The sequence below is a fragment of the Salmo salar genome, unplaced genomic scaffold (genome assembly GCF_965601325.2).
Source record: "Salmo salar unplaced genomic scaffold, fSalSal1 ptg000332l, whole genome shotgun sequence".
Classification (NCBI taxonomy): domain Eukaryota; kingdom Metazoa; phylum Chordata; class Actinopteri; order Salmoniformes; family Salmonidae; genus Salmo; species Salmo salar.
Genome location: NW_027675351.1, coordinates 1,172,501 through 1,187,835, shown reverse-complemented (window position 1 = coordinate 1,187,835; position 15,335 = coordinate 1,172,501). Strand labels below are relative to the sequence as shown.

Here is a 15,335-nt window from a genome sequence, read left to right as displayed (position 1 = left end):
ATTTCGCATATATCGATATAGTTGAAATTTGCGCTTTGATCCTTGCTCCAAGCAAGCTGCAGACCCGGAGCTCTCTGCGCTGCTCCCCGCGCCTCCTCTTTCATGCACAGAGGGCGGAGGGGCAGGAACAGACACTTCAACAAACATGGAGGAAGCAACAGCGTCTGCGGAGCGTTTTGACGAGGAATTGGTTAGTAAAAGAAAAAGCATTGGCTCAGTAATTTGGAGATGGTTCGGATTCAAAGTATCAGATGAGCAACAAAATCACGTTATATGTAGGCAGTGCCATAAAAAAAGTTACAGCCAGGGGTGGAAGCACTACAACTCTTTTTCACCACCTAAAACAGTGGCACAAACTGCAATACGAAGAGTGTGTGAAACTGCGCGCTGCAGAAGCCCCAGCCGCAAGCCGTCGACAACCCGGAAAAGCCCCGAAACAAAGCTCACTGCAAACTTCATTTTCCCGCAGTGTGCCTAATGAAAAGAAAATTGGCAAGTGGTGTACAATAACTACAGCGGTGTCCTATCACATTGCTAAAGATATGGTCCCTGTTGCAACTGTGGAACAAGTCGGATTCAAAAAAGCTACTGAAAACTATGGACCCCAGATATGAGCTTCCCAACTACTTTACACGAGAAGCACTGCCACAAATGTCCACTGAAGTCAGGCAGAGCCTTGCTGACCGGCTCGCTAACGGGACCCATTTTGGCGTTGACCAGCGATATGTGGGTCGAGCAGGACAATGTGAGCCTTTACATGAAGCGTGACATGTTCACTTCATTCAACGACTGGGGGAGATGAAAACAGCGTCGTGTCTCCAAAACAAGTTATTTCCCCCCAGGATCACACCGGTGAGCATATAGCTGAGGCCTCGCAGGACGCAAGCTGGGAAACTCCAAGAAAAGCATCCGGTTGCTATAACAACCGCCAACGGGAGCGACGTGGTCAGAGCGGTGGAGCTGAACGATGAGGATGCAGTGCTTCGGTCAGACTACACTTGGCTATTGGGGAGTGCAGTGTTTTATTAAGGAGTATTCACATATTTTACTTTAAATAAAAAACATTATTTTCCTTTGTGTCTGTCTGCAACTTGTTTTGTTTTATGCTGCTGTCTTGGCCAAAAATGGATTAATAAAACACAAAACATAAAGTGCTAAAAGTAAAATCCCTTACAATACAGGATGGTAGATTTCAGAACCATATTTATTAGGTTATTGGATAAGAATTAGTGATGCATTGATGTGTTTACCACTTTAATGTTACAGCTGGTAAAGGTGAGGTAATTATGACTTTAAAATGCTGGTTAGCCTGTTGATATCATCAAGGTAACATATTTAGTTATTATGATAGACTATAGTTTTTTCTCTGGATTGAAGAGCCAACTGCAAAGTAACTAGAAACTAATGTTGACACGTAGGTAGGCCTAAACATTGTGGAGTTTTTAGTGGAGTAGAAATATGAAGTAGCATTAAATACTAAGCATAAATACTAAGAACAACAACAAGAACGAAACATCAGTAAATGTACATACAGTATAGTCATCATTTATAAATTATACACAAATAATAATACATAAAAATCACTTACAGGATTAAAATTCACAAAATAAATGAATATAATATTTGATATTTATGATTAGGACTGGCGTTGATTAAAAAAATAAACTATGAAACAAGAAAATATTAATGTAGAATATTTCTAAAGCTTGATTTTGGAAAGCACTTAGTTGTATGAGTGTGTTAAAGTGAAAACAGAGTCAAATTTCTCGCATAAGCACATTTGTTTAATAGTTTTTTTTATGATTCTGACAGGACATGGCATGAATGACAAGCGCGTCACCCGGGCCATTTCTCTGTGCAAGAGAATTGTAAGCTGTTTTTGGTACAGCTGGAAGAAAAGGAGACATCTTGCTGAAGTCCAGATTCAGCTGGGTCTGCCAAGTCACCAACTCATAACCGAGTCTGCCACACGCTGGGGATCAAGGCAGCAGATGATAGAGAGAGTCCTGGAGCAGGAAGGAGCACTGGCCAAAGTCCTGTCTAATGACAAAAAGACCAGGCACCTTGTCCCTACCTGGCAGGACTTAGAGGTCCTAGAAGCAGTCCAAAAGGTCCTGAAACCTCTCCAGGACTTTACCGATGCTTTGTCAGGTGAGGAGTACGTCACTCTATCATATGTAAAACCTGTGCTGCACCTTTTTAACGAAAGTCTCCTGGCATGTGAAGAGGGTGATAGCGAGCTTTGCAAATCGATCAAGACCGGCATTGTTGAGTACCTCAACCGCAAGTATTCTGACCCAGCCACTACTGACCTATTGGAGATGGCTTCATTTGTGGATCCACGCTTCAGGGCCACCTATATCCCAAGTGAAAAAGTTGATGCATTGAAGCACAGAGCTGTCTTGGAGGTGGAGACGCTACTGGCTGATCAGAGCAGCTGTCAACCGCCTTACCTACGTGTGCCAACTGTGCCTGAGCCTGCAGATGGAGAAGCAGCAGTGGCACCAAAAGCTAAGACACTGGCAAGCTTCTTCAAGCAGCGCACAGCCACCACCACTGCACCACCAACCAAGAGGGAGGCTATTGAAAATGAACTGTCAAGTTACTTGCAGTCAGCAAGTGTGGAGAGTGACACTGATCCCCTCAAGTGGTGGAAGGATCATGAAGTTGTCTTTCCAGCTCTGAGCCACCTGGCAAAAAAAGTATCTCTTGGTACCAGCTACCAGTTCACCCTCCGAAAGGGTTTTCAGCTGCAGTGGCAATATCGTGACCTGCCACAGAGCATCTCTGAAGCCGGATGCCGTTGACAGGCTGGTGTTTCTCGCACAAAATCTTTAAACGAAGGAGGACACGCTTGTCTTCTAATGTCTACCTCAAGACAGCATTAGTGTTTATCAAAGTAAAAAAAGAGGGGGAAAATGTTTATTGAGTTGATAGTCTGTTTCTTGTGCAACTGGTTGAAGCTGTTCAGATAAGAAATTGAGTTAACAAAAAGCAAATGGTAATCTCAGGCTGATGTTTAAAAAACATTTTCTCAAACTGAGCACTTTATTTTGTTCTTTATTTATATATAATTGCTGCCCTTACTAGGGTTTGTCATAGTTTATTATTTTGTAATGTTCGTTATTTGCATCTGTGGATTTGTTAGAAAGGAGAAGAAATCTGTAATTTGATTTTAATAAGCCATTTAAAGTTGTCAAACTAAAAAAAAAGTTGACTTTTCTCATAAATATATATAATATTTATTTCAGAAAAAGATAGGCCTATTTTATTTTATAGGCTATTTTTGTTTAAGATATTTGTATTTATTTAAATGTGCACCTTATGGAGCTTTGATTTCCAAAAAGGTCGTCCTGTTGTTCTACAGTGTTTATGTTTACATGTTGTTGTTATTTGAACAGCTGAGCATTTAATCTGAACCAGGTGAAGAGCCCTGTTTATTATTTATTCATTTGATTTTTCAACTGTTCACTGAAATAGCCGCTTTCAATAAAACTACTTGAGACATGTCATATCTGGCTTTGACTTTGACTGAACATTTGCTCTCACTTTGCTGAAAAAATATCAGGATATATATCTTATATCGATATTCAGCCTAAATATATCAGGATATGACTTTTGGTCCATATCGCCCAGCCCTAGCTCAAGCATTATTGAGCACATCTGCAGCAATAAGTGACTGACTGACCTGACAGGTGACTTGACAGGTGACCTGCCATGATACTATGCCTTTAGAGGTGGGGGTGGAAATGCAGTTGTTGTTCAGTCACTGCATGAATATTAAATATGGGTTATGCATATTCCATTTTTTTGTCCTCTAGTAAAACAAGTTGTTGTTGAACCAACTACCAATACTTCAATAAAATAGATGACTATTACATATTGGCCTATGTGTTTTCTTGCTGTGTTTCCATCCAGTAAAACTGTTAAGGAGAGAACGTTAGCATACAAAAGCTGTCCTCAATCTTCAGCTGGAAAGATGTCCAGTTCCAGTTATGATATTGGCAAATACTGTTTGTGGTTTCTGAAAGTACAGTATAAAGAGGAATTATTCATTAGAATACAATATAAGGATATAGAAATAAAACAATATTACAAATAACATAAAAATAGTTTATTGCATTGACAAAATCCCAGATTTGAGTTATAACAGTAAGAAAGTAACTTTTGAGCTCCACAAGGGGGCAAGGCAGGGCAGAACAGAGCCATGCTGAATAGACCACATAAACAAACCATGGTCATATGTTTTATTTTATTTAACTAGGCAAGTCATTTAAAATGCCGTATAATGCTTGAATTTTAATTTTGAGATTATTTTGTTGTTGTCCAACCAATCCCTTTTACAGTCACACCAACATGATGTATATGATACTTTATCAGTGTTTACAGTCATACCATGAAATGATGTATATGATACTTTATCAGTGTTTACAGTCATATCAACATGATGTATATGATACTTTATCAGTGTTTACAGTCACACCAACATGATGTATATGATACTTTATCAGTGTTTACAGTCACACCAACATGATGTATATGATACTTTATCAGTGTTTACAGTCACACCAACATGATGTTTATGATACTTTATCAGTGTTTACAGTCATACCAACATGATGTATATGATACTTTATCAGTGTTTACAGTCACACCAACATGATGTTTATGATACTTTATCAGTGTTTACAGTCACACCATGAAATGATCAGTTAACCTCTAGACTGGAAACACAGACAAATCACTTCAGGATGAAGAGAAAAATACTTTTGTAATATATTACATTTAAACAAAGTTATTTACAGTCATGCGTGTATACATGTTATGTTTGTGTGGCCGTGGGAATTGAACCTACAACCCTGGCATTGTAAGCTCCATACCACAAGTAGCAGCAGAAAAAAAATATTATTTGCTTAATAAATGCTGTAGGTTAACAAAGTCCAGAGATATCAGGCATGTTTTCACATGGTGGGTAAGTTCAGCTTAGAGGTCCAGACATAGTGGGGTAGTTCTGTTGTAAGGTCCAGACATGGTGGGGTAGTTCTGTTGTAAGGTCCAGACATGGTGGGGTAGTTCTGCTCTAAGGTCCAGACATGGTGGGGTAGTTCTGCTTTAAGGTCCAGACATGGTGGGGTAGTTCTGCTCTAAGGTCCAGACATGGTGGGGTAGTTCTGCTCTAAGGTCCAGACATGGTGGGGTAGTTCTGTTGTAAGGTCCAGACATGGTGGGGTAGTTCTGTTGTAAGGTCCAGACATGGTGGGGTAGTTCTGCTCTAAGGTCCAGACATGGTGGGGTAGTTCTGTTGTAAGGTCCAGACATGGTGGGGTAGTTCTGTTGTAAGGTCCAGACATGGTGGGGTAGTTCTGTTGTAAGGTCCAGACATGGTGGGGTAGTTCTGCTCTAAGGTCCAGACATGGTGGGGTAGTTCTGTTGTAAGGTCCAGACATGGTGGGGTAGTTCTGCTCTAAGGTCCAGACATGGTGGGGTAGTTCTGTTGTAAGGTCCAGACATGGTGGGGTAGTTCTGCTCTAAGGTCCAGACATGGTGGGGTAGTTCTGCTCTAAGGTCCAGACATGGTGGGGTAGTTCTGCTCTAAGGTCCAGACATGGTGGGGTAGTTCTGCTCTAAGGTCCAGACATGGTGGGGTAGTTCTGTTGTAAGGTCCAGACATGGTGGGGTAGTTCTGTTGTAAGGTCCAGACATGGTGGGGTAGTTCTGCTCTAAGGTCCAGACATGGTGGGGTAGTTCTGCTCTAAGGTCCAGACATGGTGGGGTAGTTCTGTTGTAAGGTCCAGACATGGTGGGGTAGTTCTGTTGTAAGGTCCAGACATGGTGGGGTAGTTCTGTTGTAAGGTCCAGACATGGTGGGGTAGTTCTGTTGTAAGGTCCAGACATGGTGGGGTAGTTCTGCTCTAAGGTCCAGACATGGTGGGGTAGTTCTGCTCTAAGGTCCAGACATGGTGGGGTAGTTCTGCTCTAAGGTCCAGACATGGTGGGGTAGTTCTGTTGTAAGGTCCAGACATGGTGGGGTAGTTCTGTTGTAAGGTCCAGACATGGTGGGGTAGTTCTGTTGTAAGGTCCAGACATGGTGGGGTAGTTCTGTTGTAAGGTCCAGACATGGTGGGGTAGTTCTGTTGTAAGGTCCAGACATGGTGGGGTAGTTCTGCTCTAAGGTCCAGACATGGTGGGGTAGTTCTGCTCTAAGGTCCAGACATGGTGGGGTAGTTCTGCTCTAAGGTCCAGACATGGTGGGGTAGTTCTGCTCTAAGGTCCAGACATGGTGGGGTAGTTCTGCTCTAAGGTCCAGACATGGTGGGGTAGTTCTGCTCTAAGGTCCAGACATGGTGGGGTAGTTCTGTTGTAAGGTCCAGACATGGTGGGGTAGTTCTGCTCTAAGGTCCAGACATGGTGGGGTAGTTCTGCTCTAAGGTCCAGACATGGTGGGGTAGTTCTGTTGTAAGGTCCAGACATGGTGGGGTAGTTCTGCTCTAAGGTCCAGACATGGTGGGGTAGTTCTGTTGTAAGGTCCAGACATGGTGGGGTAGTTCTGCTCTAAGGTCCAGACATGGTGGGGTAGTTCTGCTCTAAGGTCCAGACATGGTGGGGTAGTTCTGTTGTAAGGTCCAGACATGGTGGGGTAGTTCTGCTTTAAGGTCCAGACATGGTGGGGTAGTTCTGCTCTAAGGTCCAGACATGGTGGGGTAGTTCTGTTGTAAGGTCCAGACATGGTGGGGTAGTTCTGCTCTAAGGTCCAGACATGGTGGGGTAGTTCTGTTGTAAGGTCCAGACATGGTGGGGTGGTTCTGCTCTAAGGTCCAGACATGGTGGGGTAGTTCTGTTGTAAGGTCCAGACATGGTGGGGTGGTTCTGCTCTAAGGTCCAGACATGGTGGGGTAGTTCTGTTGTAAGGTCCAGACATGGTGGGGTAGTTCTGTTGTAAGGTCCAGACATGGTGGGGTGGTTCTGCTCTAAGGTCCAGACATGGTGGGGTAGTTCTGTTGTAAGGTCCAGACATGGTGGGGTAGTTCTGTTGTAAGGTCCAGACATGGTGGGGTAGTTCTGCTCTAAGGTCCAGACATGGTGGGGTAGTTCTGTTGTAAGGTCCAGACATGGTGGGGTAGTTCTGTTGTAAGGTCCAGACATGGTGGGGTAGTTCTGTTGTAAGATCCAGACATGGTGGGGTAGTTCTGTTGTAAGGTCCAGACATGGTGGGGTAGTTCTGCTCTAAGGTCCAGACATGGTGGGGTAGTTCTGCTCTAAGGTCCAGACATGGTGGGGTAGTTCTGTTGTAAGGTCCAGACATGGTGGGGTAGTTCTGCTCTAAGGTCCAGACATGGTGGGGTAGTTCTGTTGTAAGGTCCAGACATGGTGGGGTAGTTCTGTTGTAAGGTCCAGACATGGTGGGGTAGTTCTGCTCTAAGGTCCAGACATGGTGGGGTAGTTCTGCTCTAAGGTCCAGACATGGTGGGGTAGTTCTGCTTTAAGGTATAATTTTATTATTCATTTTGACATTGTTTTGGGACCACTTTTTTTGCTCTGTTTGAAGGCTGTCAGCTTCTTCTCAGGAAGAGAATCACTTAGCCTTTCGACTAATGATCTCAGGTTCAGCCACCAGGGGGCACCCACCCTCCATGAAAACTTTCATAGGCTCTCTTTCACTCAGTAATCATGTAACAAGTCGACAGGCTCCCAGAGGCAGGGCAATCAAAGGCTCCAACTCACTGAACTGCCCATCAGCCCAGCCATTGTTATTATTCATACTGTTTGGAAACAGGTTCTATTCAGAACCTCTCAGACTAGAAAATATAAATCATATTTACTATAGTGTTTTAAATTGTTTGCATCTGTGATAACTTTATGTAATATATCCTCTCTCTCTCTCAGGATATGAAAAAAGGCCGACCACCTCTCGCCCAGCCATTCTAACAGTGGAAGCCAGGATCTGTGAGAAACTATGATAATAAACTATATAGATCACAGTGGTGTGGAGACCAGCCAACACCACTATATAGATCACAGTGGTGTGGAGACCAGCAAACACCACTATATAGATCACAGCGGTGTGGAGACCAGCCAACACCACTATATAGATCACAGTGGTGTGGAGACCAGCCAACACCACTATATAGATCACAGTGGTGTGGAGACCAGCCAACACCACTATATAGATCACAGTGGTGTGGAGACCAGCCAACACCACTATATAGATCACAGTGGTGTGGAGACCAGCCAACACCACTATATAGATCACAGTGGTGTGGAGACCAGCCAACACAACTATATAGATCACAGTGGTGTGGAGACCAGCCAACACCACTATATAGATCACAGTGGTGTGGAGACCAGCCAACACCACTATATAGATCACAGTGGTGTGGAGACCAGCCAACACCACTATATAGATCACAGTGGTGTGGAGACCAGCCAACACCACTATATAGATCACAGTGGTGTGGAGACCAGCCAACACCACTATATAGATCACAGTGGTGTGGAGACCAGCCAACACAACTATATAGATCACAGTGGTGTGGAGACCAGCCAACACCACTATATAGATCACAGTGGTGTGGAGACCAGCCAACACCACTATATAGATCACAGTGGTGTGGAGACCAGCCAACACCACTATATAGATCACAGTGGTGTGGAGACCAGCCAACACCACTATATAGATCACAGTGGTGTGGAGACCAGCCAACACCACTATATAGATCACAGTGGTGTGGAGACCAGCCAACACCACTATATAGATCACAGTGGTGTGGAGACCAGCCAACACCACTATATAGATCACAGTGGTGTGGAGACCAGCCAACACCACTATATAGATCACAGTGGTGTGGAGACCAGCCAACACCACTATATAGATCACAGTGGTGTGGAGACCAGCCAACACCACTATATAGATCACAGTGGTGTTGAGACCAGCCAACACCACTATATAGATCAGTGGTGTGGAGACCAGCCAACACCACTATATAGATCACAGTGGTGTGGAGACCAGCCAACACCACTATATAGATCACAGCGGTGTGGAGACCAGTGGACCACTATATAGATCACAGTGGTGTGGAGACCAGCCAACACCACTATATAGATCACAGTGGTGTGGAGACACGCCAACACCACTATATAGATCACAGTGGTGTGGAGACCAGCCAACACCACTATATAGATCACAGTGGTGTGGAGACCAGCCAACACCACTATATAGATCACAGTGGTGTGGAGACCAGCCAACACCACTATATAGATCACAGTGGTGTGGAGACCAGCCAACACCACTATATAGATCACAGTGGTGTGGAGACCAGCCAACACCACTATATAGATCACAGTGGTGTGGAGACCAGCCAACACCACTATATAGATCATAGTGGTGTGGAGACCAGCCAACACCACTATATAGATCACAGTGGTGTGGAGACCAGCCAACACCACTATATAGATCAGTGGTGTGGAGACCAGCCAACACCACTATATAGATCACAGCGGTGTGGAGACCAGTGGACCACTATATAGATCACAGTGGTGTGGAGACCAGCCAACACCACTATATAGATCACAGTGGTGTGGAGACCAGCCAACACTACTATATAGATCACAGTGGTGTGGAGACCAGCCAACACTACTATATAGATCACAGTGGTGTGGAGACCAGCCAACACCACTATATAGATCACAGTGGTGTGGAGACCAGTCAACACCACTATATAGATCACAGTGGTGTGGAGACCAGCCAACACCACTATATAGATCACAGTGGTGTGGAGACCAGCCAACACCACTATATAGATCACAGTGGTGTGGAGACCAGCCAACACCACTATATAGATCACAGTGGTGTGGAGACCAGCCAACACCACTATATAGATCACAGTGGTGTGGAGACCAGCCAACACCACTATATAGATCAGTGGTGTGGAGACTAGCCAACACCACTATATAGATCACAGTGGTGTGGAGACCAGCCAACACCACTATATAGATCACAGTGGTGTGGAGACCAGCCAACACCACTATATAGATCAGTGGTGTGGAGACCAGCCAACACCACTATATAGATCACAGTGGTGTGGAGACCAGCCAACACCAATATATAGATCACAGCGGTGTGGAGACCAGCCAACACCACTATATAGATCACAGTGGTGTGGAGACCAGCCAACACCACTATATAGATCACAGTGGTGTGGAGACCAGCCAACACCACTATATAGATCAGTGGTGTGGAGACCAGCCAACACCACTATATAGATCACAGTGGTGTGGAGACCAGCCAACACAACTATATAGATCACAGTGGTGTGGAGACCAGCCAACACTACTATATAGATCACAGTGGTGTGGAGACCAGCCAACACCACTATATAGATCACAGTGGTGTGGAGACCAGCCAACACCACTATATAGATCACAGTGGTGTGGAGACCAGCCAACACCACTATATAGATCACAGTGGTGTGGAGACCAGCCAACACCACTATATAGATCACAGTGGTGTGGAGACCAGCCAACACTACTATATAGATCACAGTGGTGTGGAGACCAGCCAACACCACTATATAGATCACAGTGGTGTGGAGACCAGCCAACACCACTATATAGATCACAGTGGTGTGGAGACCAGCCAACACCACTATATAGATCACAGTGGTGTGGAGACCAGCCAACACCACTATATAGATCACAGTGGTGTGGAGACCAGCCAACACCACTATATAGATCACAGTGGTGTGGAGACCAGCCAACACCACTATATAGATCAGGTCTAATTTTGGGTTAGTTCGACTAATTTTGGGTTAGTTCTCTCAAGAAGATCTAAAGGGAAACCCATCTCAACATGACGGAGAGTAAGTCATTCAGGAGTCCCTGACCTTATCTTCTCTCAAGAAGATGTCTGGTAGGCCCATTTAAATACCTTTTTTGGACATTTCAAGACAGCAGATGTTTGAGTTGGGTCTATTAACACAGCTGTGAGTTGTTATTTTTTTCATTTTTTCATTTTTGACAAAATGAGCACTCCTGGAAGTGACAGATTTTGACTCATATTGAGTGATAAGACTGAGCTATTTAAAAACACTTTTTCAACATTTCAAGATAGCAGTTCAGTTTGATCTTATTAAAGACAGCTGTATAATTTTTTTATTCATTTTGACATATTTTTTGGGACCACTTTTTTTGCTCTGTTTGAAGGCTGTCAGCTTCTTCTCAGGAAGAGAATCACTTAGCCTTTCAACTAATTTTCAAATGATAGGATGCCTATTTTAAAACACTTTCTCTACATTTCAAGATAGCAGTTAGTTAATTTTGAGCATATCAAAGACAGCTGCAACTTTACATATACCACACCTCCTCAGTCCTTATTGCTTATTAGAACACATAAGTGTATTATAAGGCATTATAAAGGTCATTAAAATAATTATAATATGTACTTCATAGAAAGTGTTACCCTTTATATTCTAATAACTCACATTTTAAGATTCATTATTTCATTTATTCCATGTTAAGGGCTCTAACCAAGGAACAAGACTATTTGTCTCCCTCTTGCTGTTGCATGCAGTTCCTCTCTCTCTTCCTCCCTCCCTCTAACCCCTCCCTCCCTCTAACCCCACCCCTCTGGCAGAACCAGGAAATCCATCCCCCTTCACAAACTGTCTTCTGAGGAAACGAAACTGATCTGAGTCTCTGTCTCGTCTGTCTGTGTGAGAGTGAACAACCGTCCAAATGGCTCAACAGGGAGTTCTGCTGGACCAGGACCAGTTCTGTTGTTCTGTCTGTCTGGATCTACTGAAGGAACCAGTCACCATCCCCTGTGGACACAGTTACTGTAGGAGCTGTATTGAGGGCTGCTGGGATCAGGATGTTCTGAAAGGGGTCTATAGCTGTCCTCAGTGCAGACAGACCTTCAGTCCGAGGCCTACGCTGAGTAAAAATAACATGTTGGCTGAGCTGGTGGAGAAACTGAAGAAGACAGGACTCCAGGCTGCTCCCCCTCCTGCTCTGTGCTATGCTGGACCTAGAGATGTGGCGTGTGATGTCTGCACTGGGACCAGAAAGCAGAAAGCCCTCATGTCCTGTCTGGCGTGTCTGGCCTCTTACTGTGAGACTCACCTCCAATCTCACTACGAATTTCCTGCTTTGAAGAAGCACAAGCTGGTCAAAGCCACCGCACAACTACAGGAGAAGATCTGCTCTCATCATGACAAACTGCTGGAGGTTTACTGTCGTACCGATCAGCAGTGTATCTGTCTGATGTGTACAATGGATGAACATAAAGGCCATGATACAGTGTCAGCTGCAGCAGAGAGGACTGAGAAACAGGTAAGACCAGAACAACTTATTGGTGACTGTCTGATAAACAAAGAATTAAAGATGCAGTAGGAACTAAGGCTGTTTGAATATGAGATCATTCAAATGAAATGGATCCTCAGCAGAACAAATATGAACACAAACCTTGAGTATATAGATATGTTAACCCAGATTCTCCAGATGTATCACCATTTTATAATGTCAAACACTATTATCATTCTGAATGCCCTTTTATGAGTCCAAAGTTCAGTCTCAACCCGTTGATACATGTAGTCCTACCATAAAAACTATAATCATTCACATAGCAACAAATAAATATCATTTAGTAAATGGACCATCCATTTTTTAGACCTTCCTCTCTATGGGCCCTATGTCACATTACTATACTATTGATCTACTGGACTAATAAAGCTTGATAGCTCATTGAAGAGTGATTCTCCACAGAGGCAGCTGGGGATGAGTCAGCAGAAGGTCCAGCAGAGATTCCAGGAGAGAGAGAAGGAGCTGAAGGAGCTCCAACAGGCTGTGGAGTCTCTCAAGGTGAGTATTGTTGACCAGAGGAGACACACCATTTCACCTGTCCCCTCCATCATGTATTTATATTATAGTCCAGTTGAGGCAGGTGAGATGCCTTTGGATATACGACGTAATAAATTGTCATTAGCTTATTGGGTTGAAAGGCTGTGAGGTTGAGCATCCCACTGCTACTGTTCTAGATGACTGTTGGGAATATACTAGTAGACAAGGCAGTGGTTTTGGTTGGACAGTTGGAAAGCTTGCTGATGAGAGTAGTTTCAGGGAGTTGGAGGTTGGCCCTTTCTGTGGTGATAGGGGATGTTCCTCCATGGTTACTCCCAGATCCTGTTGTTGATCTAACCTTGGTAGACAAAAGGAAAAGATTGGGTCAGAAGTCAGTGATAAAGGGAAACTGGTTGACAATTACATTGGTAGAAGTTGTTATGCTTTTTTACCTCTTTTCACAGATGGATCCAAGGGCCCAGATAGTGGGCCCACAGGAGCAGGTGTTTACCTTCCTGAATGTGATGTGCAGATATGTAGAAGACTAACAGATGAACTGTCAGTGTACTCAGTTGAACTGTTGGTGATAATAGTTGTCCTCCAGTGGGTGGAGGACGAACAACCTGTTAGAATTATAGTATCCTCAGATTCTCTGTCTGTATTGAATAGTTTATCATCTGGTAAATCTATTAGGAGTGACCTACTATTGGAGGTGTTAATGTTATTATGGAGAATTGAGAGAATGGGTCTAGTAGTGAGATTCTGCTGGGTGCCAGCACATTCAGGTGTGGAATGGAATGAAATTGTAGACTAGTTAGCTAAAATAACTTTAAAACAAGATATAATATATATTAATGTTCCACTGGGTAGAGGTGAGGACAAATGTGAGATCAGAGACATTTTGATAGATGTGTGGCAGAAGAGATGGGACTCTGAGCACAAGGGACGGCATTTATATGCCCTCCAAAGAAAGGTTGGTGGACCAAGGTTCAAAGGTCAGATTAGGAAGGAAGAGGTGTTGTTTCCTCGATTGTGTTTAGGACATTGTACATTGAACTGGTCCTTCCATCTGGTTGGCAGCATGTGAATGGTTTGTGTCTGGAGGGTATTGTCAATGAAACGGTGGAGCATGTGTTGTTATAGTGTTGTAAGGATGTTGAAGAGAGGGAAAGATTGAAGTGTAGGGTCATATTGAGGTTGGATGGGGTTGGGGGGGTTGGAAGGGATTTGGGGGATGGGGGAGGGTCTATTAGAAGTTAGTAGGGATCTTTTTTATTTTCTCAGAAGTACTGAGTTAGGTAGGAGGATTTAGAAATGGTGTAAACCGTGATTGAACACTCCAGCACAGTAGGAGGCGCCACGCTCCTTTAACGTTGGTTTGAGGACCGCCATTATACCATAGAAGAAGAAGAAGTTGGTAACGTGAGGTTTTGTCGTTCGTGAAGAGTGCAGCTATTCTTTTGCCTATTTTCCAAATGTATTTTGTCATGGTGGGAGGGTTTGTTTATCGGTTTCCGCTGTTTATCGGTTAGAGTTGAGGAGGGAGTAGGGTAGTTTGATGTCCTCAACCGAGTGGAGAAGAAACGCTGTCTCTTCAGGTGCGTTGTGGAGAATGGTGTGGAGGAATTATTGATCCTGGTCGGTGAACAGGTGGGAGAGGAACATATCCACTCTGTATCCAGAATGAACAAGGCGGTGGTTGTGGTAATGTAAAAGGTGAGTCTTGTTACCCGGCTAGTTACCAGTATGATTTATGTGAGGGGTTGTGTTGGTGCTGATTTCGACAAGAGTAGTGGTGTCTAATCTGCCTCCGTTTATTACCACCGAACAGATCCGTAAAGAGTTGGTTCGTTTTGCTAAATGTGGAAGTGTTTTTCTGAACGAAATTCAAGGTTAAACAGGGGAGGGGTGGTACACAGGGTTTGTTAGCACAGAGGAGCCCAGTGATATAATATTATATATATATAATATTACTATATGTCCCAGCTGTTTGCTGTGGTTTTGAAGTAATTCTCTTCCTGCCTGCGTTAACCTTGTAGGTTTACCTCAGGTAACTTATTATTAACTATCCTTGTAGGTTTACCTCAGGTAGCTTATTATTAACTATCCTTGTAGGTTTACCTCAGGTAACTTATTATTAACTAACCTTGTAGGTTTACCTCAGGTAACTTATTATTAACTAGGTTACAGCTACTTGGTGAGGAAGCTCACTGTTCACCTGTTTATAGATTGTAGTGACCTACAGGGATGGTTGGCGCAAAGCCTTCAAACGTTAAACATGTTCTGATCATGGTTAACTGTATATCTATATTTTTTATATATAAAAAAGTGTAAATTATCAACAAATCGCATGTCCCTGTTCTCTTTTTCAAGATGTGGCCGATTTAAACAGTCAGAAAAAAAGAATAAAAAGAACTAACCTTTTTTTATTTGTTTCTAAATGGCTGCTGGGTAATATGATAATCGTTGAAATCTGTTGGTTCGTAGACGTCAAATAGAGA

The 15,335-nt window shown here is 43.6% G+C and overlaps 1 protein-coding gene across 1 annotated transcript in view; it reads left to right on the top strand.

Annotated features, from left to right (window-relative positions):
* Positions 1-11,597: 11,597 nt before the first annotated feature.
* Positions 11,598-15,335, top strand: part of LOC145875751 (tripartite motif-containing protein 16-like) — an 8,321-nt gene continuing 4,583 nt past the window's right edge. Inside the window, exons 1-2 of the mRNA XM_082971574.1 lie at positions 11,598-12,327; positions 12,760-12,855. Coding sequence (XP_082827700.1) covers positions 11,731-12,327; positions 12,760-12,855 — 693 coding nt within the window. The 5' untranslated portion in view covers positions 11,598-11,730. The remainder of the gene's footprint in view (positions 12,328-12,759; positions 12,856-15,335) is intronic.